Here is a 22558-nt window from a genome sequence, read left to right as displayed (position 1 = left end):
ACTCATCTTCATAAAACTTGTATCTATATCCTTTGTGACTTAACTACTGCTTACATTCCTTCATTCTACATCTGTCTTCAGCTACAATAAAGGAAAAATAATTCTGTTGCCACATATTTAAATGAACTTATTTCTGTTACAATCTCTCTGAAAAGTTCTTTGTAGCTTTCCCCATTTTGTTCAGTATTCTAAACAAGCGTTGTCAACATCAGCAGCAGGTTGAGGGAGGTGATTCTCCCCCCTACTCTGTCATTGTGAGTCTCACTTGGTGTACTGCATACAGCTCTGGAGTCTTCAGCAGTCCTCTGTCTTTCATGAAGAAAGACATCAACCTGCTGGAGGGAGTCCAGAGAAGAACCATAAAAATGATCCAATGACTGGAGCTCCTATTTTATGATGACAGGATGAGGGAGCTGGGGTTGTTCAGTCTGGGGAAGAGAAATCTCCAGGGAGACCTCATTTCACTTTCCAGTACATAAAGGAGACTTACAAAAGGATGGTGAACAACTTTTTACGTTATCAGATAATGATATTATAAGTGGGAGGGGTTTTAAACTAAAAGAGGAGAGATTTAGATTAGATATTAGATGGAAGTTCTTCAGAGTTTGGTGAGGCACTAGAACAGGTTGTCGAGAGCGGCTGTGCATGCATCATCCCTGGAAGTGTTCAGGGCCAGACTGCATGAGACTTAGAACAACCTAGTCTATTGAAAGGTGTCCCTACCCATGGTACAAATTTAGAACTAGAAGGTCTTTAAGGTCACTTCCAACCCAAACCGTTGTATGATTCTATGACTGCCTAATTTTACTTTTTAGAGGATTTGGTACGTATAGTTGTAACAGTAGTAACAGCTCTCTGTAGGCACACATCCAAGCAGACACATGTAATAAACACATTAGGTGGGTTTCAAGCAGCTCTCTCTTCCAAGTTATTTCAACCTGATCATAAACTAAAATCGTGTAAGAAAGTTTCTCTTAATATATGGTGTCACCATTGTTATGCAATAGAACTATTGGCCACCTTGACAGAGTAGTTATTTGCTTAATATTTGTCCTATTAAAAAAATGTAATCTAATCCTATAGAAAAAGCCTTAGCTATGTATAGTTCTGTTCTCATTCCTTCAGGGTATTATTACCTTTTACAGTAAGAGACGAGAACAGTAAAATGGATTATTTCACTTTGTTTCAATTTTTACTCTTCTTTGCCTGTTCTCTTCTGTTTCATGTTCAAAGCACAACTCAAGCCAATCAAAAATTTAATAAAAACTAGAACAACAATTTCTGAATTATTTAGGTCAATTGAATTGGTAAAATCTGAGGTCTTTACTATTTTTTCTGAATTGTTTTCACTAAGAATTCTCCAAATATATAAATCTCATCTATTTTCTGTACTCCATTGTACCTCCCTATTTGTTATCTTTTAGAGTTTTTCTTTTTGCTTTGTTTGATTTGAAAATCTATAGTAAAGATAGAACTGCTTTCTATGTATTTGATTATTCTGTGACAGAATACTGTGTGAAAACAGTGACATAATATAAAAGAAGACATAGTGCATATAAATTACAAATTCCTTAATGAGTTAAATGACCAAGCTAGACATACTTCAATGATTTGTAAGAAAATTATTATTACTGAAGAATCAATCAGTGAATGTGCAGGTCTTTTACTGCTTGGAAAAAAATTAGTTTCAAGTCTGTGATTTAAATAGGAGGGCACCTTCAAATCTCCATTAAAAACTTTCAGACATGAAAATATATGAAGCAGTATAAAATGGGCTTCAAATTATCACAGTCTATCTGAAAGACTTTTTCTTTTTACTAATCAACCACACTTTCCAATTCAGAAGTTCAACAATGAAGGATCTTGTTAAGGATAATGGGAGGATGAAGAATCACTGTTCAATCTTAGATCTCCTGTCACCAAGGAGCATATAACTCAGTAGGCTTGGATTTTTTTTATTTTAACATAATAGCAATTTGTGGTAATGCTATAAGAACACAGTCATATTAATTAATGTTATATTTTCATACCATCCAGTCAGAAAGCACAGCTATGCCTGTGGAAAAGTATAATGGCAATATAATTAGGATTTCTTCTAAGGAAAACATTGTAACAGACATTCTGCCATGCTTATGTTATTTTAATTGGATGTTTAGCTCAAGGGCGTTCATAATTTATCATAAACTTTAATGGTAACACAATCAGCTGGAAGGAAGCTGTACTTATCTCCTTGATTACACCATAAAAAATGAAATCCTAATTTGAACATCCTTGTTTTAATATTCTCTTACTGACATGGCAAGAAGTGAAGACTTGGTTGACAAGGAGGTCATGCTGTTCACTGTCTCAGCTGCGTATGACTTGATGTAGTACAAGTGTAAGAAAAAATAAATAAAAAACCAGATTAAATCTGGCCTATCCTGCAGAAATCTGGCCAGTGTGCAGACTGATGAAAAGCTTTTATGTCAAGGGGATGACGAAGTATTACAGGAAGTCTTACTGTACTGATTTTCCCTTTTCTTTCTTTGGAAGAACTCAGATGTCTTGGATCCACTAGTTCAGTCATTAGTTCCCCAGTGGTAACTTCTGAGAAACTACTTTTAGGTCTACCAGCCATCAAAACCAGGTTCTAGTAATTTCCAATTTTTGAAGTTGTTACAAATTTTATAGTTGACTTTCCTATAAGAATGATGGAGTATTTAATTAGTAGGGATAGATTAGAGAGCCTTGGTCCATAGTAGGTAGATCTGCTGGCACTTCTGCTTTCTTGCTTAATATGAGAGCTTAAAATGTGACTTGGCAATGCATTTAAGAGTTCTCAAGATATGTTTACCAAAGAGGAGAATAGATCATTTTTTATCAGTCTATGTTTATTGTTTTGTTGTCCAAAGATGTTGAAAATCCTGTGTTAAGAATGTTAATGTGATGTGATACATTTTTAAACTAAATATATTTCCCTTGGAGAAGTTATTAACATTGCATTCTGTAGGCTTGATCTTTGTGGTGAGCTTGTGCTGACACTTTTCAATGGGCCATTATGAGCTACCAAATTGCTTTTACCCTGAATCAGTAAGGATTCTCAATGCCCTTGTTCCTTGTAATATCATCTTGGATATTCTTATTATCTGTATGTTTAATCTTTTTAGCTTCATGCTAAGTTATGAGCTTCAATAATTTTAAAATTCAATAATTTTGATCTCCCTTAACTACTTTTTCACACACATTTTATATTTTTCCATTTTTCATTTGCTGACTTTCTATTTCTTTGTCCTAGTAAAACATAAATATCTGATTTATGTTAATTATTATTTATAAAATATTCATGTTTTATTGTTACTGCATGACTGTATGTTTCCTCCATAAAGTTAATATTCCTAGCACTAAAAAAACCCTGTGGAGGCAATTCTTAGTTCCAGTTATTTTAGAGGTTTTGCTTCCAGTACCCAACTCAGTCATCTGCTTCTGGCTGGGAGGGATAGACCCTCCACCCAGGCAGGCAACAGCTGTGCATAGCAGGAATACGAAGCCTTACCACTGTATGAGTGAGCAAAGAGGGGAACATATAGGGAATTGGCTGATACAGCTGCCAAGCTACTCTCCACAATTTTTGAAAAGTCATGGCAGTCAGATGCTGTCTCTAAACTGGAGAGACATGGATTAGATGGGTAGACTGATCAATGGGTAAGGAATTGGTTGAGTGGTGACATCCAAAGAGGGGTGGTCAACAGATGAGGGTTCTGATGGAGGGACATCAGTGACAAGTGGCGTCCCTCACGTGTTGGTATTGGGGCGTGTGGTATTTAATGTCTTCATCAATGACACTGACATCAGGGATCAAGTGAACCCTCAGCAAATCTGCAGATGACACCAATCTGAGTTGTGTGGCTGACACCATCCAGAGGGACTAGGACAAGCTCAAGACGGCTCCATGGGTATCTCATGAGTTTTAACAAGGCCAAATTAAAATGGCCTGCAACTCAGTTGCAGTGCTGCAACTGGTTTGGGGCAAAACCTGGTATGAACCCAGGCTGTGGCATGAACAGATGGAGAGCAGCCCTGGGGTATAGGATCTGGGGGTACTGGTGTGTGAGAGGCTGGACATGACTCAGCCATGGGCACTCCCAGCCCGAAAGCCAGCGGGATCTTAGGCTGCATCCAAAGCAGCATGGGCAGCAGGGTGAGGGAGGGGATTCTGCCCCTCTGCTCTGCTCTGGTAAGAGCCCACTTGGAACCCTATAACCAGCTCTGAAGTTCCCAAAAAGACAGCATGGACCTTTTGGATCAAGTCCAAAGCAGAGCCACAAAGATGATCCAGAGTGATGGAGCATGTCTCCTAATGAGACTGAGAAAGTTAGGCTTGTTCAGCCTGGAGAAGAAAAGGCTCTGGGGAGACTTTGGAGCAGCCTCCCAGTACCTGAAAGGAGCCTACAAGAAAGCTGGAGAGGCACTTTTTACCAGAGCATGGAGTGGAAGAGGGAATGGCTTTGAAACAGAAGAATAAACAATTTAGATTGGATATAAGAAAGGAATTTTTACAATGAGGGTGATGGAACACTGCAATAGATTACCCAGGGTGTGGGGAGATTTCTCGGTCCCTGTGAATATTCAATGTCAGTGTGGATGAAGCTCTGTGCAGCCTTTCTACTTTAAGACATCTCTGATCATTACAATGGGGGTTTGACTAGATGACCTTTAAAGCTCCCGTGCAATTCAACCTATTCTATAATTCCCTCTTGCCTCCTGTAGATGAAAATATATGGCACCCAGAGAGGACCATTTCTCACTGGATCATTGCTTTAATGATCCAAGATTACCATTTGTCAGTATTTCCTACTGTGGGCAACCCCTTACCATAGTTCTAAGTCTCCCAGACCACTTCCACATAAATATAAATAAATTGTCATGGCTGAGTGTTTAAACACACTTCAGTGTGCTTGTGTAATCTATTTCAGAGAATCACACAGAATCAGTCAGGTTGGAAAAGATCTTTGAGATCATCAAATCCAACTTGTGACCTAACAACACCTTGTCAACCAGACCATGCCACCCAGTGTCACATCCAGTCTTTCCTTACACCTCCAGGTTTTTATGTCACCTCCACAGTGACTCCACCACTTTCCTGGGCAGCTCATTTCAGGCTAATTACCCTTTTGTGAAGATCTTCCTCCTGATGACCAGCCTAAGCCTCCCCTGGTGCAGATTAAGGCTGTGTCCTCTTGTCCTGTGGATATTCTCAGTTCAGTCAGAGAGAAAAAGAGAGGGTTTTTCTAACCAGGCAAGAGCCTGGGAAGCAGTTGGGAAAGAATGTAAATAATTGTCTAATCTATCTTGTTATTCACATTGTTTATAGATATGTTCTGCCACCGTGCGTCATTCACTGCACACCAATGGTGTGAGATGTTTTTACTCTAAGATCAACAAAATTAGTCTCCACTATGTTCTCTATATATAGAGCAGTGCATTTGAAATAAATCAGTTCATTCTCTTTGCCTTCTAACTTGGAGTCATTTCCTTCCCGTCCTGCTCAACAGTGACATTGTCCTATTGCTAGTTGCCTGAGAGAAGAGGCTGACTCCCACCTGGCTACAGCCTCCTTTCAGAGAGTTGTAAGGCTCACCCCTGAGCTTCTTTTTCTCCAGGCTAAACACCCTCAACTCCCTCAGCCACTCCTCACAGGACTTGTGTTCTAGGCACTTCCTTCACCAGCCTTGTTACCCTATTTGTCTGTCTATCCTAGCTAATATGAAATCACACTGTTTTTCCTGCTTGGATGCTGTCTTTCAGGAATTCTGTGCCCCAGCACATCCATATCTTAACACCTAATCTACCCAACAGCTTTTATAAAATGCCAGATTTTGATGACAATTTGAATAAATATGAAGACTTCAAAGCAAATCAAATAACTTTAAGGCTCTTAGAGTTCTAAACAAAAAGTCAGTGCTCTGCTACAAGTGTTGATCTTATGAGATTGCCTGGTTTTATCCTAGTAAGTTCTTCCTTGTAAGTCTAGATAGGCACTAGAGGCACTAGTCCTGATCTTTTTCTCTTTTTTGCCTGCCAATTTCCATTACCCTTTATCTCTTTTGATACCTCAGATTTTGTCAGAATGTTGGATTAATTACCAGAAAACAAGAAGTGAAACAACTTGGCCTGAGCTTAAAGCAAGGAGATTAGTCAGCTATTTAAGGTATCCAAAAGGCTTCCAGGTAGCTTTAGGTCTTCAAAACTTTGCTTCCCCTATATGTCCATTTTGCTAGATTGGTTTAGAAACATATATTACCTCTGTCTCACATTCATGGCTTCATCCTTAGACCAGCACTGCTAAAAGGTGGCACAGAGTTTTTATCTGATGTTGCCTGGATGAAGGCAATTTAAAAAGAATGCTGCAGATTGAATTCCTGTTTTCCATAAAACTATATAATCAAGTATCATTTCTGTGCTAAGGTTCTATGTTTTTCTGTTATGTATATCTCTTGATAATGCTTATCCTTTCTTTATTTTATGTGGAAAAAAATCTATCCAAGTAAGGCCAATGGACTAAGAAATTAAAATACATAAACTAATAGTGAAATATTGCTAATTATGAATAAACAAAGTCATCCAAGGCCAGGTGTTTTCCTACACTGTTTTTGTTGTGTTTACACATTAATGTAAAAAAAAAGAGTGTAATGTATACAGACAGTTAATTTGTTTGATTGATGAAGTACTTAAACAGAATTCATGGTATTACCTAATGGAAGTTATGGATGCCATTTTTATGCATTATTTCAGCATTATCTGATAGTGCTGGAATGTAAATCTGTAGTCAATTGGCTATACAAGCATTTATTGAATTTTTCTTTGAATAATTAAAGGATTCAGAAGCTTCTCTAAAGGGTAGACCCAGCAGTTTTCTGAAGTGTATTTGCAGTGGAATGATAACTTCTTGAGATTAAAAGAAAAAAAAAATGTAGCTGGTAAACAGTAGCAATGAAAATAAGCTGCATGCCTGTGCCTCAAAACAAATAAAAATTTACATCCATAATTATGGATTGTGTTGCAATATATAGGGAGTTACAGGATTTTTTTCCCAACCAGTCCCATTTTTTCTTCACTTCTTGACATTATAAAATGTTTTCCTAATTTCAGTGCTTGAGGTAATTTATATTAGTAATATGACTTACTGTTTGGAGTTACAATTATTTCAGACATGAAAACACTTTCTTTCAGATCTGCCTATACTGAGAAGAAAATATCTCTAGAAACATCAGACCAGTCATAGTTTCTGTTGTTTCTGCTCTGCAGATCTGTTCAGATGAGAGATCTGAACAAACTCTGTATTGAGAAACTCACCAAACTCCTTCCTCTTTGGCTCCAGTCTGCAGGGGATGGCAAACTTCAGTCTCCTGGAATTTCCCACCTGAGATCGCTGCTGCTTTGGCTAGGAGTCCTTGACTATTTTTGGGCTGATTTTCTGTTTAGTTTTAGAAAATAAGCCTTTTTCATTAACCTAGTGCTTTTTTATTATGGTCCCCTGTAGCTAAATCCCCCTATTCTGCCTATGGGAATATTCCTGATATGGCTTAATTTCCCAGTGGGAGGAGTTGGGTGTAGGTAAGACTTATGTTGTAGTGGTGGTGAGAGCCATCAGTATTCATTTTCTGGCATAAATACAGTTTCTGACAAAGCAAGCCCTATGTGCAGCAGTACCCTGCCTTGATTGTCTTTTCTGTTCAGAAGTATCTTAGTATCAAATAAGAGATCTGCTGGTACACCGCATTCTTCTGTATGTGGCAAGATGTATTTCCTGATCAAGAAATTCCTTCCAGTTTATCTGACCTTTCAAACTTCTGCATGTTCAAGTAATATAATTGATGCTCACCACTTCCCAGGATAGGTTGGCATCCCATCTGTTCCCTCTTGTCATGCTTTCTATTTTCACTTTTTGAAATTACTCTTTCTTACTAACTTCTATTCTCCATCTTCATGGGTGTCCTAGGGTGACATTATGATGCTCATATCCCTGTCTTGTATTCTGTTTATGCTGGATATTCTATTCTGTGCCTTCAAGATGGGCTCTGAGAGCAAAGGCAAGGAGAAGAAGCACAGAGTTTTGTTATCAGCCTGCACTCACTTCTCCACAGAACTCCACTGTGTTTTCTGGGCACAGAAGGAGCAGAACACCGCGCTCCTTCGCTTTCTAGTTCGTTTAGCTAGCTGAGGCAGTCCAAGTTTTCCTGGACTGGTTTTCTTTCCCTTTTCTTGGATCCATTCAAACCTGCTCCGGAGTGGAGCCCGGGGAAACACCGAGAGCTCGCACTTTGTGGCCCACGAGGGCCTACTGTGGGCAGCAGCAGCCTTTCCCAGTGCCGGAGGGACTGATAACAGAGTGACCACCCACTGGAGAGATTTTCTGAATCTGTCATCTCTTCAGAGTGACAAATGAGTTTTGTCATCTGGCATTGTTCATTTTTTGTGCTGGGGAGTGCTTTGCCTGTTAAATAAACAGGTTTTTTCCACTTCTCTCTGAGGAAATTCTTCCTGAACTGATTGAGGGGAGGGGTCATGTGGGTTTGCTTTCTGTGGGGGGCCCCTTTTGGAGGTTTTCTCATAAATTTACCCTAAACCAGGACAATGGGCTTTTCAGACAACATTAGCAAACTGATGTTTCTCCTCAGGCACTATTTTAACAGCTCTACTTTGCTGAAGAAATAAGCATTGACTATTCTTGTTTATCGTTTATCTGGTAGGTATGCATCCAGACTTGTTAGCTAAAAAGAGATACTGTATTCTCCACAAGATGTTATAGTGTACTGTTTATGGCATTACCTGTGTGGTATTAACAAATCAGCCAGCTTTTTTAATTGCATGAATGTTCAGCTAAAGAAATTGCCATTGGTGTAATTTTGTTTAACTGGATGCGTACAATACAATCGTTGAGACCATGTGTTTCATCTTCAGGTATGTTGTACTCATCTTGTAGAACTCCCAGTGCATAATTTTGGGCATATATAGAACATGTTGGGGGGAAAAAAGGATATGTGAATAAATGAAGGGGTATCAAATAAACACAGGAGAACGATTCTTTTTTTACTGTACTGTGTACTTTCCACAAATCTGCAGAAGAGTAAGACACTCCCAAGAAAAGAGGTAAGTGAAAAACTTAACTACAAAATAATTGTAAAAAAGGATAAATGAACAGAGAAAGTAGCAACTCTTTAAGGCTGAGTTACTCAAAATAATTTTTAATAATGCTATGTGTTTGCCTCTGCACACATGCTGTATAATATAGATCATATTATACAAATTAAAAATTATGCTGAATTGTTAGTGTTTCCAGTCTCCCAAAGTCTATATTTTTGTGAAAAACTCTTGGAGGAGGTCAGGTGCAGATTCTCTAATATTGATTCTACAATAGGTATTGCTACCACTCTGTTCCTTCTCAAATTGTTTTGTAATATAAGTTTACTAATTAATATGGAGTAAGGCTGTGAAGTAATAAAAGTTTAACAGGTCACAGAGATCATCTTGGTCTTCAAGCAGGATCTGTTTCAAGACTGGAAATCAAAGTTCCATCAGGTTGCACTGGATTAACATTACTTAGTAAGTTCCAAAACCTCATGTTTTTGCAAATGGATGTGTTAGAGGGTGACAGACAGATGTAACAGAATGCCTATCACTGTGAAAAAGTAGTTTATATTAAGTAGCTCTTTAAATAATTGAGATATAAACTTAAAGGGAGAACTTTTTGGTAAGTGGCTTGCATAGATAAATCCTCTACTTAAAGATGATTCCATTTTTTTCTTTTAGTATTTACTGAAAGTGAAGTTCTGTTTCCAAATAACTGTGGACTTTTGGAAGGATAAGACTGTTTGATTTTGTTGCCTTGTATCAAAACGGATTTTATGAAAACTTAGGTTAAAATGAGGGTAACAAGCAATAAAAACAGCTTGAGAAGAATATTTATTACTTTCATTTTAGCCTCAAATTTTAGTCTCAAACAGCAGTACTATTAAAGACTCCAAAAACAATAGGAAAGACCTTTTGTGTCCCAATAATTGACTTCACAGATGGATAGTAGCTCATAGCATTTCCCTTTTGTCGACTATAATGACAATTATACTGTGAATAGTAAACTCAAATGATTATTTTCACTTAGAATTTTTCATTTAGTGAGAAATGTGACCAACTTCTGAAGCAGAGAAATACTGCAGTTTATCTCAGCACTTAGAGCTCAGTATTTGTAGCCCTGAAGCTTGATTTTTTTAAATAGTTTATTTTCTTGAGAAGAATTAGAACTTAAAATGGCTTTTTCTCAAATTTTTCTTCAACATTTGAATTGATGAGTTACTTCAGAAGTAAGGATACTTAGGACTAATTTTAGAAAGTCCTTTTAAGCTCCTGATGAGCAAAGTAAGATATACATTTTCTGTAGTGGGTAACAGGTTTAGTAAGGCACAGGCATGCAGATTCTTCAGGAAGATTGACTTTTCTAAGGGAAGTCATAAATACCAGGGAAGTCTTTGTGTCAGACTGTTGTAGTTTGCAGGATGCTCATCTCCCAGTCAGAAGAATTATAACTGGTAAAATATCACTGCAGTATAAAGATTCTTCATGAGACAGGAGCCTCATACTTTTTTTATAGCTAGTGTTATTACTGGGGCAGGGGCATGCAGAGGGCTGCTCTCTCTTTGCATATGAAATTGTCCTCTCCCAGTGTTTTAAGATTACACATTCAAGAGTACTTGAAGCATAAAGGTTCTAGAAACATTAATTTTGTTATATTACACTGCAGAAGAAAATCTCCTCAATTCTTCATTCAGCGGAAGAGGTTTCCTGCATTGAACATGGCAGGTTTCTGAGTGGAGCAGGTTACTTTCCCATGTCAGGTGATGTGACAGGAGTGCAGATGGTGTTCTGAGCATCTGAACTGGTGTCAGTTGGTATGTAGGTGTGAAGTCATCAGATGAAGGAGGCAGCACAGCCTCAGGCCATTTACAGGGTGTTAGTTCTGTGGCTTCAACTTCACTTGGTTAGTGTGAAGTGGGTCTGGATGGACAAAGATTCTCAAACATGTACAAGGAGATTGGTCTCAACAAGTGAAAATCAGAAAGGATACATTACCACTGGGGTTTTTTTTAGGAATGACTCTAGCCAAGTGTGAATGAAATTCTGTCCCAGCCATCTTCATACTGTCGTAAACCAAATTACTCTTTTCTGTAATGCTGTGAAGAGTGCTGAGTATAACCATGCTAAAAAGTGTTCACCACACTAGCTGTCAGTATTTGGATGTTTTCTTTAGAAGTGTGGTGTTTTTTGTAGGAGGGACAGCTTTGGGGATAAAGTAAATGTAAACGTATGAGCACTACTGAGTAGGAATGAAAAGGATATGATCTTTGTTGGTGTAACAAAAGGGAAATTTCTCAATAAAAAGTGCTTCTGCAGTAATCCTGTAAAGTGGGGTGTGTTGCTAGTTCAACTGTGATACTACTCACAAAGTACCCAATAAAAGCAAAATTTCCAGTTTCTATAGAATTTGTATATGTAGAATCAGCATTTGTGGTGTTCATGCACTTCAGAGAATAATTACAGTATTCAAGTCTTTGGTCAGATACACAAACGCATGAGTCCATGTTTTAGAAAAGTTTATCATTAAAAAATTGACTACTTTACATAGAAACACATAGAAACACTTCAGAAATTATGATTAGTCATCAAATAACTTTTTCATTTTTTTTTCCTTAACACAGAGGGTAGAACTTGATATTTCTGTCTAGATATATAACCTTAAAGACTTTTTCCATATTTTTCTGTTGTGCACATTGAAGGCTAATATTTGACAGATTTAATATTTCTGCCTCTATATGGTCAAATGTGTCACATAGTGAGAAAGGAACAGTCGATAAAATAAAAGTACTTACACACTTTGCATGCCTGTGTTATGTAATGGAGTTAATTGTAATTTTCACTTAATTTAATAAATAATTCCACAGGCACACTAATACTTTATTAATTTTTATTTTGCTAACACAAAAATTTGTTTTTTAGTCTTATGGTTCAATAATCATTGTAAACTACCTTCAGGACTATGCTTAAGGGTAAGAGGTTGGCAAAATAACTTCCTTCTTCTTTTGCTCCTTAAAGTTAATGATTAAGCATTTTTCTCAACTCTGTATTAAAAAAAGTATTAAGGAAGGAAGAAATATGTATTTAATGTACTTATGTACATTAGAATATGTACATGACATATGTTCAAAAGAATAATATAGGAAGAAATATTGGTAAATGCTCTGGTGCACTGCTGTGTATGAGCCTTCAGGAAGGTTTATTGTCTTGCACTGAAGATGTGTTGGTATAAAAGATTATGTATTACTTTTGTGGTCAAATTTTACAATGCTTTTAATATATAATATGAATTCTGTAAATAATAAAGCATGTACATAAAAAGCTAGGGTTTCTTATCAATTGTACTTGATGCAGGTTATAGCTAACTAGTAGATAATAATGTAATGTGTGTTATTTTAACAATGGAGTATTTGAGTGGCTTGATACAAATGCAGAAATAATTGATTATTGATTAATTATCTTTAAATTTGTGAAATACCACTTATTAATAAATTATCATACTGTATGAAACATGCCAGAGAAGAGTATTTGATTGTAAGAGAGCTGAAGCACACTTTATGGCAGGGCAGGAACCTTGGCAAGATCCAGTTTGGAATATGGCCCTGAGGTCATGGGAGATTTGGCTTCAAGGAGGGAGGATTGCTCCTTTGCTTGATGTGTGGAAGCCAGAGAACAATTATAGCATTTGGAAAAGTTTTTAGCATTGAGCTGTTATCTAAGGAAGCACACATGCCCTGCCAAGATGTTCAAAAGGACATGAAGTACATACATGCTGATGGGTTGTCACCTGAATGTGATAATGGCAATGCTACTGTGGTAAACCATCTTCTGTAATGAGGCAAACAATGGCAAAAGTGCAGATGACTCTACCTGCTGGACTGCAGGGGTATTAGTTTAATGCCATGGAGGGCATGTTCAGCTCCCAAGACTTATGGTGTAAACATGTAGCTGATCCCAGTGCATTTGTTCTCACTGTGAAACGCCCTGATAATATAACCTGCTTTTCTCTGCTGAGGTCTCTTAGTGACTGAGTATGTAGGAGCAAGCACAAGTCTGAATATCACTAAGTTACCTGAAGCTTAAGCTATGATAGGAAAATTAGTTATACCTTCTCCGTAATCATTCATCCAGAACAGGAAATGAGTCAGATCTTTGGCATCATCAAAACTGATGAGTCAGCCATTTCCATTTCACATCCTAATGGAAAAATTGGCAGTGCGTAAGGGGCTGTTCATTGTAACTGGAGCTGTTATTACCAGCTTCTTAACCTGTCATCCCTTCTACATTACCCTGGTGCTTCTCTTCTAAAGGCTGGTTTGTTCCAAAGAAGGGGGCTAGTGACACCAGGCAGTCCAAACCTGAGGAGGCTGAAAGACTATCAACCTACCTTCATTAAATCTGCTGACTATTAAAATGCAGCCTTTTCCACAACTGTTTCACTTAGATAATGCCCAGGGTAATTTAAGACATTTTTCTCTTTCTTTCCATGCATGCTGCTGTCCTTGTATACCAGTGCTGTTTAATTTGTCTATTTACAAGCTAAATTAGAAAAGTCCTGACAAGTTTCTTTTGCATTTATTTGTCCAATGCATTTGATAAAAATGCAAGTCCAGAATTGTGTGAAATTGTTTCTTGTGTCTTTCTGAATTATTCTGACTGATGCAACACTAAGTTTTGTGTCCCTTTTCTGTAGAGGATTCACACTGAATTTCCATAATCTCTTAATGTCACCTTAGTGTCTGATAACATTCTTATGTTTTCTTTGTATGTCAGTTATTTCTAGTTTAAAAAGTCAGTTTTCCTAAGATATTTAGTCATCATCTACCTCTTACAACCATGGGTATAGCATTATATGTATTGTTTTATTATAATGACTTAATTTCCACAACTTCTTAATTTCCAAGTTCTCTGGCTCTTATGAGTTGCCTTCTCATTTAGTCATAATGTCCTTGAGTGTGTGTCATGAGCAGTGTCTAAGATTTTGTGCCAGTGTCACTGGGAACTATAGTGATCCTTAGAAGCTTCTGTAATAACTTCTCTCCAAACTGATAATTCCCCACTTGTACATAGCTTGTTATTGCTTCTCTGTTATCTAGTTCATATGCATTTCATAATTCCAGTCTTAATCCTTATCTTCTCCAGGTTTATAGTATTTCTCAGAACATCAAAACTGACCTGCTCAAATCTGTCTTCTTGTCCAGAAACTTAGATTACCTGCGGCTTAGTCTTGCATTTTATTATAGTACATATTATTGAGACCATCCTAATGTGCCTATAGTCATCTGAATTTTTTTAAGCACTTAACTTCCTGCTGTTCAGCAAAACAGAATCATCTCAAACACAGTAGATTTACATATGTACTTCATATGGATGATATGTCCCTTGAATTCACTGACAGCAGTGAATAAATCTTCATCTTTAGAAGAGCTAAACTCTAAAGAGCAGAGGGAAGAAAGACCAGGAATAATTCCTGTTCATCTTATTTCTACACTTATTAAAAGTCCAGTTTAGATAAAATGGTCAACAGTTTAGCACTCCCATGGATTTAAGAACATCTTGAGTGAATGGAGGATTAAATTTTATCTCTTCTCTGTAAAATGTTCTTAATGCCCAAACAAAAATTGTGTTAATTTAAAAAGCACCATTTGCATTTACTCTTTTCATATGTGATAGTCTTGCAATAATAAAGTTGGTAGGTTTGGGCTTTTGTGTATATGCAGTAAGAACCTTCCTGTTTTATTATATCAGTAAATCACAGCAATTACAATGATTTCAGAGATTGCAATGCAAATTACTTTGTGCTTGTGTATTAGCTATTGTATTTTTCTGCCACAATAATAAAACTTTGCCTTTATTCTGATTTCTTTCTTATATTTTTTTAAATTCCTGCTTGCAGTTCAGAGTTCCTCAGAGCATTAGTATTTCTTGCCAACTTCTAGTTTCAGCTGGCATGGAAAAAGGCAATCAGAAGTCCGTGCCAACTCTTGCATTAGTTGTGCTGTAAGAGCCATTCAGAAGACAGCAAACTATTCAGAAAAGTCCCTAAGTCATGCAGTGTGAAAAGATAAAATGTTGGGCCTTCCAGGTATTATATTGAATTGAAGACAAATTCTCACATTCACTGCTTTCAGTGAACATAAATTGGTTGTATCATATCAAACTAAATGTTCATTTGGCAAAATATCTCTCTCCTGTACCCTGCAGAGGTACAGGACAATACCCTACCCCCTGCAGGGGTACAGGACAATAAGGAAATATTGTGATATATCTTCGGCTGGGGCTCGAGGAGTTCTATATAGCAATGATTGGAGTTTCCCTCTAAGCTGTTGCTTCTCTCTTTAAAGTGACCCAAAATTTTACTGTTAGCAGCTTTCTGTGCCAGTAAGATCTGTGCTTGAGCTATGTGATTATTTCCTTTTCTGCTTCCAGATCTTGAGTGCATCCTTGTAAGTGTCATAGTTCTTTATGTGAGAAGAGGTGGTACCATTTCTATCAATGTTTCTTATGGTGCTCACTCACTCTGACTCCATTGATCTCGGAGTTGGCCCTCTTTGAATTTCTCTCTTTTCCCCTAGTTATCTGTTTATTTAATGATCCAGATGTGTAATTGTTTGGTGTACCTTTGTACCAAGGTTGGGTGTACCTTGGTCAGTACCTTTGTACTCACATGATGGTTGATGACAAGCTCAACATGACCTGGCCATGAGCACTCCCAGCCCAGAAAGCCAGCGGGATCTTAGGCTGCATCCAAAGCAGCATGGGCAGCAGGGTGAGGGAGGGGATTATGCCCCTCTGCTCTGCTCTGCTCTGGTGACACCCCACCTGGAGTGCCAGTTCTGGTGCCCCCAACACAGGAAGGATATGGGATTGTTGGAGAAAGTGCAGAGGAGGACACAAAGTTGATAAGAGGTACAAAGACAGGCTGAGAAAGTTGGGGCTGCTCACTCTACAGAAGAGAAAGTTGCATGGAGACCTCATAGCAGCCTTTTACCATATGGATGCCCACAGGGAAGCCAGAGAGCAACACTTCAGGGATTGCATTGACAGAACAAGGAGTAATGGGTACAAACTGAAAGAAGAAAAACTTAGACTACAGGTTAGGAAGAAATTCTTTCCTGTGAGGGTGGTGAGATATTGGAACATATTGTCCCAGGGAGATTGTGGCTATCCCAACCCTGACACTGTTAAAGGTAGGGTTGGATAATACTTTGAGCAACCTGGTCTAATGGAAGGTATCTCTGCCCATGGCAAAGGTCTTGGAACTAGATGATATTTAAGGTCCCTATCAACCCTTAACATTCTATAATTCTGTGTTATCAGTTTCAGATGGGATGATACTGACAAGGTGCTTGGCCACAGTCTTCAAGATGCTGTGCTATGGACACAACCATGTAATGAAGCTTCTGATTCACTCTAGACTTGTCCTCATGCTATTTGCTTTTCCTTTCATCACTGCTGAACATTTGTGTGACACCTACACAGAACTGCATACTGTGTGGACTGGGTTCTCTTCCCAGAGTCCTAATAGCTTGCACAGTCTGACATTCTTCAGGTAGAGTTAGGATTGTGTTCCTCATATGTACTTTGCATTTATCTATGCAGAATTTAATCTGGCATTTTATTAACCTGCCATTCAAAATAATGAAAACTTTTGCAAGAAGGTTTACTCTTCCATGCTGAATAATTTTAATTTATAGTCAATAAATTTTGCCACTTCCTAAACTCACCTCCTTTTCCAGATAATTTATGGCTGCATTTTTCAATTCAGACTCTTACACAAATCCATTTTCCAGGAAATTTAATCATCCTTCCCTTTGCCTTCTGGGCTTGACCATCTTGCTTAGAAATTTCAAAGCAAAGTTAGAATCAAATTGAATTGCTTTCATTTAAATGTTAATAAATTGAATTGTAAAAAGACATTTTTTTCTTGCAACATTAAGAACAAATTTCTGCACCAAGATTAAAACAGGATATCTTCAGGAAGTGTTGATGCTTTCAGTGTCATGTTTGTTCTGTTTTCTCCAAATCAGGACAGGATCTATTAAAAGTTTTCAGTAACTTAACTGAAAATGGATTAGTGCCATTTTGCACATATGTGATAGTACTGCATTACTGAGTTGATTGAATTTTTTTAATTGCTACTTTTAATCTGTTGTTGATTATCAAAAGCAAAATCATTATTATAATGGAGTATATCTTCTCTCCATGGTTTCAGTGGAGCATATCAAATGAACCCAGGCATCTGACATTGGAATGTGCGAAAAACGCAGTATTTATGTCAACAGAATATTTCTGTTAAATAAGTGCTGCTAATTAATCTTCTGTAAAGCTGATTTTGTAATAAGTCAAGGGTTACAGAAGAATTTGCACAATTGGAGGACAGCATTTAGCTTTGCAGCAATATGTAATCTGTTGCAAATCTTTTGGATAAAATGCATTTTACTACTTTACATAAAACTTTCATGTACTTAACTATGAAAAATCATTTACTTTAAATGTAATGTGTAAAGGTTTTCATGGTTGTAAATGGGTAAATTAATGGTTGTTTCATTTATACTCAAATAGCATTCTTCATTAGACGATTTAGAAAAGAAAGTCATGTAAACCACCTCCCCTTCTTTCTTTTGTTTTCCACATTACACATTTTCTTTATTTTCCTTTAAGGGGACTTTACAATGAAATTTTAGATGTAAAAATCATGCCTTCAGCTTTTTGCAGAAAAAGTGGACAATGCAAACTCATAGTCACCTTGCAGAGTTCACACCATACAATTTAAGTAAAACAGACCAGGAAGGAAGTGTAACTTATAACTGGAGAGCTGGAAATTTAGCCAGATAAGCTGTTCTCTTTTCATTATTAAAAATGTAAATTGTAGAGCGAGAAGAGAAAATTGTTTTTCCAAAGAGCAAATGCCATCCGCCGGCACTTTCCTAAACACTGTTTTCCCTTTCAATCTCTAATCCACCTGTCCTGCCAGCGACCATCTCTAATCCTCAAGAAGGCCATATTTCAGTTTTTTCAGCACTGCTAATTAAACCACTAACAGGCCTGATGATGTTGGTTCCTGTGTGATTAAAAGGAAATCAGCCAAACTGTCATGTCCCTGGTTCATCTCATCTCATATAACAAGCAAAACACCCACACTTCAAGACAGAACAAACGTTCTCAGAGAGCTTTAGGTAGGTTCTGTGAATAAGGGGTATATGAGTCATGTTGTAACTTTGGATGTTTTTTTCATATTAATTTTCACTTTAATATAACAGAGGTGCCTGTTTTATTAGAGGCAAATTTAACATAGCTTAAGGTATTTCTCAGAATGTACCTGTTGCTTTTCTACATGTTATATGACTAACCTCTAAAATTTTAATCTGAGTAATAGTAGCAGCCATGTTTGCTCAAGCAGAGGCATTTGGGGTCTGAATGAGATGGGAGGGCCACTCCAGGAGTCCTATATTAAAGTTCTGTTTTTATAAATGTGACAATGTCTATGTCTTGTACATGCTAATGACTTTACATAGCTCTCATGATTCTTACCTTCGTTAGGAGTTTTTTGCATTTATTGCCCTATTCTTAATATTACTTCCAGTATCAAAGCTTCTGTTCTTGAAAGAATTGAAGTAAAATGAGCTAAATGTTTTAAGTCTGATATACTGCGCAATCAGGACTTACCTCTCCTGATTTCTTCAGTGTATAAAAGACGAACTTCAATACCCATCTCAGTTTAAAACACATTATTGAACAACATTTTCTATCTAATTAGCACATTTTCCTTATGTATTAATTGCAGACCAATCTGTTTGCAGATAAAAAAAACCCAGCCTTTTCTCCTTTATCTCCTAGTCATGGAAAATAATTCTCTGGAGTTAGTAGGTGTTAGCAAAGAGCAGCAGGTTTTCAAGGTATTTATGATATCAGTAATTTACTACTCCATATTATTTCCCATTTAAGAATAAATACTTATCACATTAATAATGAGCTAAGTGGTCTTCTGGGGAGGAAACTGAGTCAAAGAGAGTTTTCTGATTTGCTTATAGTTTAGTTGTCAGCACAGAAAGTATACAGGCCAGATATTTTGGATCCTAGATCTGTCAGCCACAAAACGTATCTCTTCATTATATCACAATTACTGATTTGAAGAACTAGAATGTCTTTTCTTGCTACAGAAATAAATTGGAAATCACTATCTCAATCAATTGCTTAATTGACATGCTCTATTATATGTGTGCCTTACAAAATTCAAATTGTTTTATTTCAATTATTGAATTCTCTGTTAACATGAAAAATAAAGGTTTTGTAAAGTCTGTTCAGTTTTTGAATGTGAAGCAGCACTAACTATTTGCATATATCAGTACAATCAGCTTTGTGCTCCATAGACACAAATACAGGGTGGTCTTTAATAAATGTTGCTAACCTTCCATTAAGGATCTGTGCTAATTGGGGTTTAGGTTGAAGTGAAGTCAGTGGTTCAAGCATAGCACCCATGAACTCAGAAATATTACCCACAGAGCTATGCCTATGCATTTCCCTTAGTTCTGCAGCTGGACAAAATGAAGATAAACCCAAGATAACTGACCTTCTCTTTAGACAGAGGACAATATTTGCTTACTGTGGACTTTACTGAAACCCACAGCAAAACAATGTAACTATTTTCTACTGAATGCTTTAAAAGTCTATGCCTAAAAATAACCAAGATCTATAAGAATTGGTAATAATACCAGTACCACTGTGAGTCCTTTTTCTGGGTAGAAGCACTTCAACTTAATGTCTCTTTCCCCCCTACACCCCTCTCTCTCTCTTTCCAGATGCAGCAATTGTTCCATGAAAACTATGAACACAACCGCAAGGGTTACATTCAAGATCTTCACAACAGCAAGATCCACACAGCCATAACGCTTCATCCAAACAAAAGACCTGCCTACCAATATAGGCTGCACAGTTACATACTGAGTCGCAAAATTTCCGAACTGCGCCATCGGACCATCCAACTCCATCGAGAAAGTGTCCTGATGAGTAAGCTCAGTAACACTGAAGTAAATAAGGAAGATCAGCAACTGGGAGTGGTGCCATCTTTCAATAATTTCCAGCCACATGAAAGGGATGAAGTCATCGAGTGGGAGTTCCTGACAGGAAAGTTTCTTTACTCAATGGTGGAGAACCAGCCACCCCGCCAGAGCCTGAGCAGTGTCCTGCGGGCTGCACTGGATGATACTGTGATGCAGGTCATGGAAATAACAAATGAGAACTCCAGATCTAGAGGAAGGCTCATTGATTTCAAGGAAATACAGTATGGGTACCGCAGGGTAGATCCGCTGCATGGAGTAGAGTACATCCTGGATTTACTGCTTTTGTACAAAAGGCACAAAGGAAGGAAAGTTACAGTTCCAGTGAGACGCCATGCTTACCTTCAGCAATTGTTTAGCAAACCTTTCTTCAAAGAAGCAGAGGAGCTGGATGTAAAAAGCTTGCTGGAGGACACCAACAGTGACACTCCATCTTTCTCTTTCCTTTCAAATTCTTTAAAGATTTTTTCCTCTTCATTCCAAAGCACCAAAGGCATTGGGGGACACAGTGACAAGAAAATACATATTCTTGTCCCTATCACGGGAAGATTTGATACTTTCTCAAGATTTATGGATAATTTTGAGAAGACTTGTCTGATTCCCAAGCAGAATGTAAAGTTGGCAATAATTCTCTTCAGTTCTGATTCAGGCAAAGACTCTAGCAAACATATAGAGCTAATGAAAGAATACAGCATTAAGTATCCCAAGGCAGATATGACCCTGATTCCAATGTCAGGAAAGTTTTCTAGAGGTTTAGCTCTTGAGATGGCCTCGTCTCATTTTGACAATGACACTTTGCTGCTGTTCTGTGATGTTGATCTGGTATTCACATCAGACTTCCTCCAGCGATGCAGAGATAACACTATTCAGGGAGAACAGGTTTACTACCCTATCATCTTCAGCCAATACGATCCAAAAGTAATATATGGAGGCAACCCTCCAGCTGACAGTAGTTTTGTTTTCACAAAAAGAACTGGATTTTGGAGGGAGTATGGATTTGGAATTACCTGTATTTACAAAAGTGATCTACTTACTGCTGGTGGATTTGATACCTCGATTCAAGGCTGGGGACTTGAGGATGTAGATCTCTTTACTAAAGTGATAATGTCTGGCTTGAAGGCTTTCAGAAGTCAGGAAGTAGGAGTTGTCCATATTTTTCATCATGTTCAGTGTGACCCCAATTTAGATCCGAAACAATATAAAATGTGCTTAGGGTCCAAAGCAAGTACATTTGCGTCTACCATGCAGCTCGCTGGACTCTGGCTACAGAAACATTTGGGTGTCAGGTACAATTGGACTCTCTCCTGACAACTCCGCCTATTTGGCCTTTTTAGGGGAGTTTACCTCATTCTGTTATTTGATTTTGCTGTTGTAGTTTTAAACTCCCTCCTTGTAGTCTTCCAAAGACTGTTGACCTCAAACAGGCTGACTCTGCTGTTCACTGATGTTTCTTATACCTACTGAACTGGTGAAGTGAATTCCTTTATATTTCCTTTATTTGAAATTCAGTCTTGTCATGGAAATCATACAAGCCCATGGAGCATATTCATCACAAGAGACTGTATTAGAAGAATGTTGTCTGTCAGCTTTTGGATTCAGTATCATCTTTGTTGCATTTCTCAGATTTGATGTGATACAAATATTTACTGGTGTAGGTACCACAAAAGTGCTTTATGCTTCTTCTGGGGATGGAACTCTCTAAGACAAACTTGAGTTTTATAATTTATATGAGGACTTATATGTATAAACGCTACTTTTCTTCACCTTTAGAATTTTTTAAGTAACTAAATAACTATAACTGTACCTTTATTTTTGAAAAAAAAAGAGTAAAGCTGAGGAGCTACTTGCAAATACAACTGGTACTGGCTACCAAGGTCCTTAAATGTCTTATTATTAAAACAAACTCCTCATTGTTATTCAGTCAAAGTGTAAATGAACTTTATTTTCACAACAAACAGAATTTAATCAAATGCTCATGTACACTTTGAAGACTATTTGAGCCAACATCCTTAATTTGCAGGCAAGAAGAAATGATGACTCAACATGGTAATTTATGCTAAAGTGCAAGCATACAGTGTTCTTGCTTTGAAACACATAGTATAAGTTGCTCTTTCTCTTTTTAGAATGAGTCTCTAATACATAATTTTCTTTTACATTCCTTTCATAAGGCTGCATTTCAGTGTTAAAAGTTAAAGCTCTATTTTTTGTTTTACATTTTTCATAAATATTGGTATTCAGTAGAAACTTGTTGTTAAAATTAAAATAACTGTAGAATAGTGTTATGGTTGGACACTGGTGCAATGCCAGCGTCTTTATGAAAATGTACTTTCTTTAAATAAATGCTGTGAGATGTTATCAGGAACAGAGTAGAGTAGGCCCAAGCTTAATAATAA

General features: G+C 37.4%; 1 protein-coding gene across 2 annotated transcripts in view; it reads left to right on the top strand.

Moving 5' to 3' along the window:
• Positions 1–22190, top strand: part of CHSY3 (chondroitin sulfate synthase 3) — a 155242-nt gene extending 133052 nt beyond the window's left edge. For both annotated transcript variants that reach the window (XM_053932218.1, XM_053932217.1), the window contains one exon: positions 19908–22190. In XM_053932218.1, coding sequence (XP_053788193.1) covers positions 19908–21473 — 1566 coding nt within the window. In that variant the 3' untranslated portion in view covers positions 21474–22190. The remainder of the gene's footprint in view (positions 1–19907) is intronic.
• The last annotated feature ends 368 nt before the right edge of the window (positions 22191–22558 follow it).

Source organism: Vidua chalybeata, chromosome Z (genome assembly GCF_026979565.1).
Source record: "Vidua chalybeata isolate OUT-0048 chromosome Z, bVidCha1 merged haplotype, whole genome shotgun sequence".
NCBI classification, from domain to species: domain Eukaryota; kingdom Metazoa; phylum Chordata; class Aves; order Passeriformes; family Viduidae; genus Vidua; species Vidua chalybeata.
Note: the sequence above shows the minus strand (reverse complement) of the source record. Positions and strands in the feature narration are given on the sequence as shown.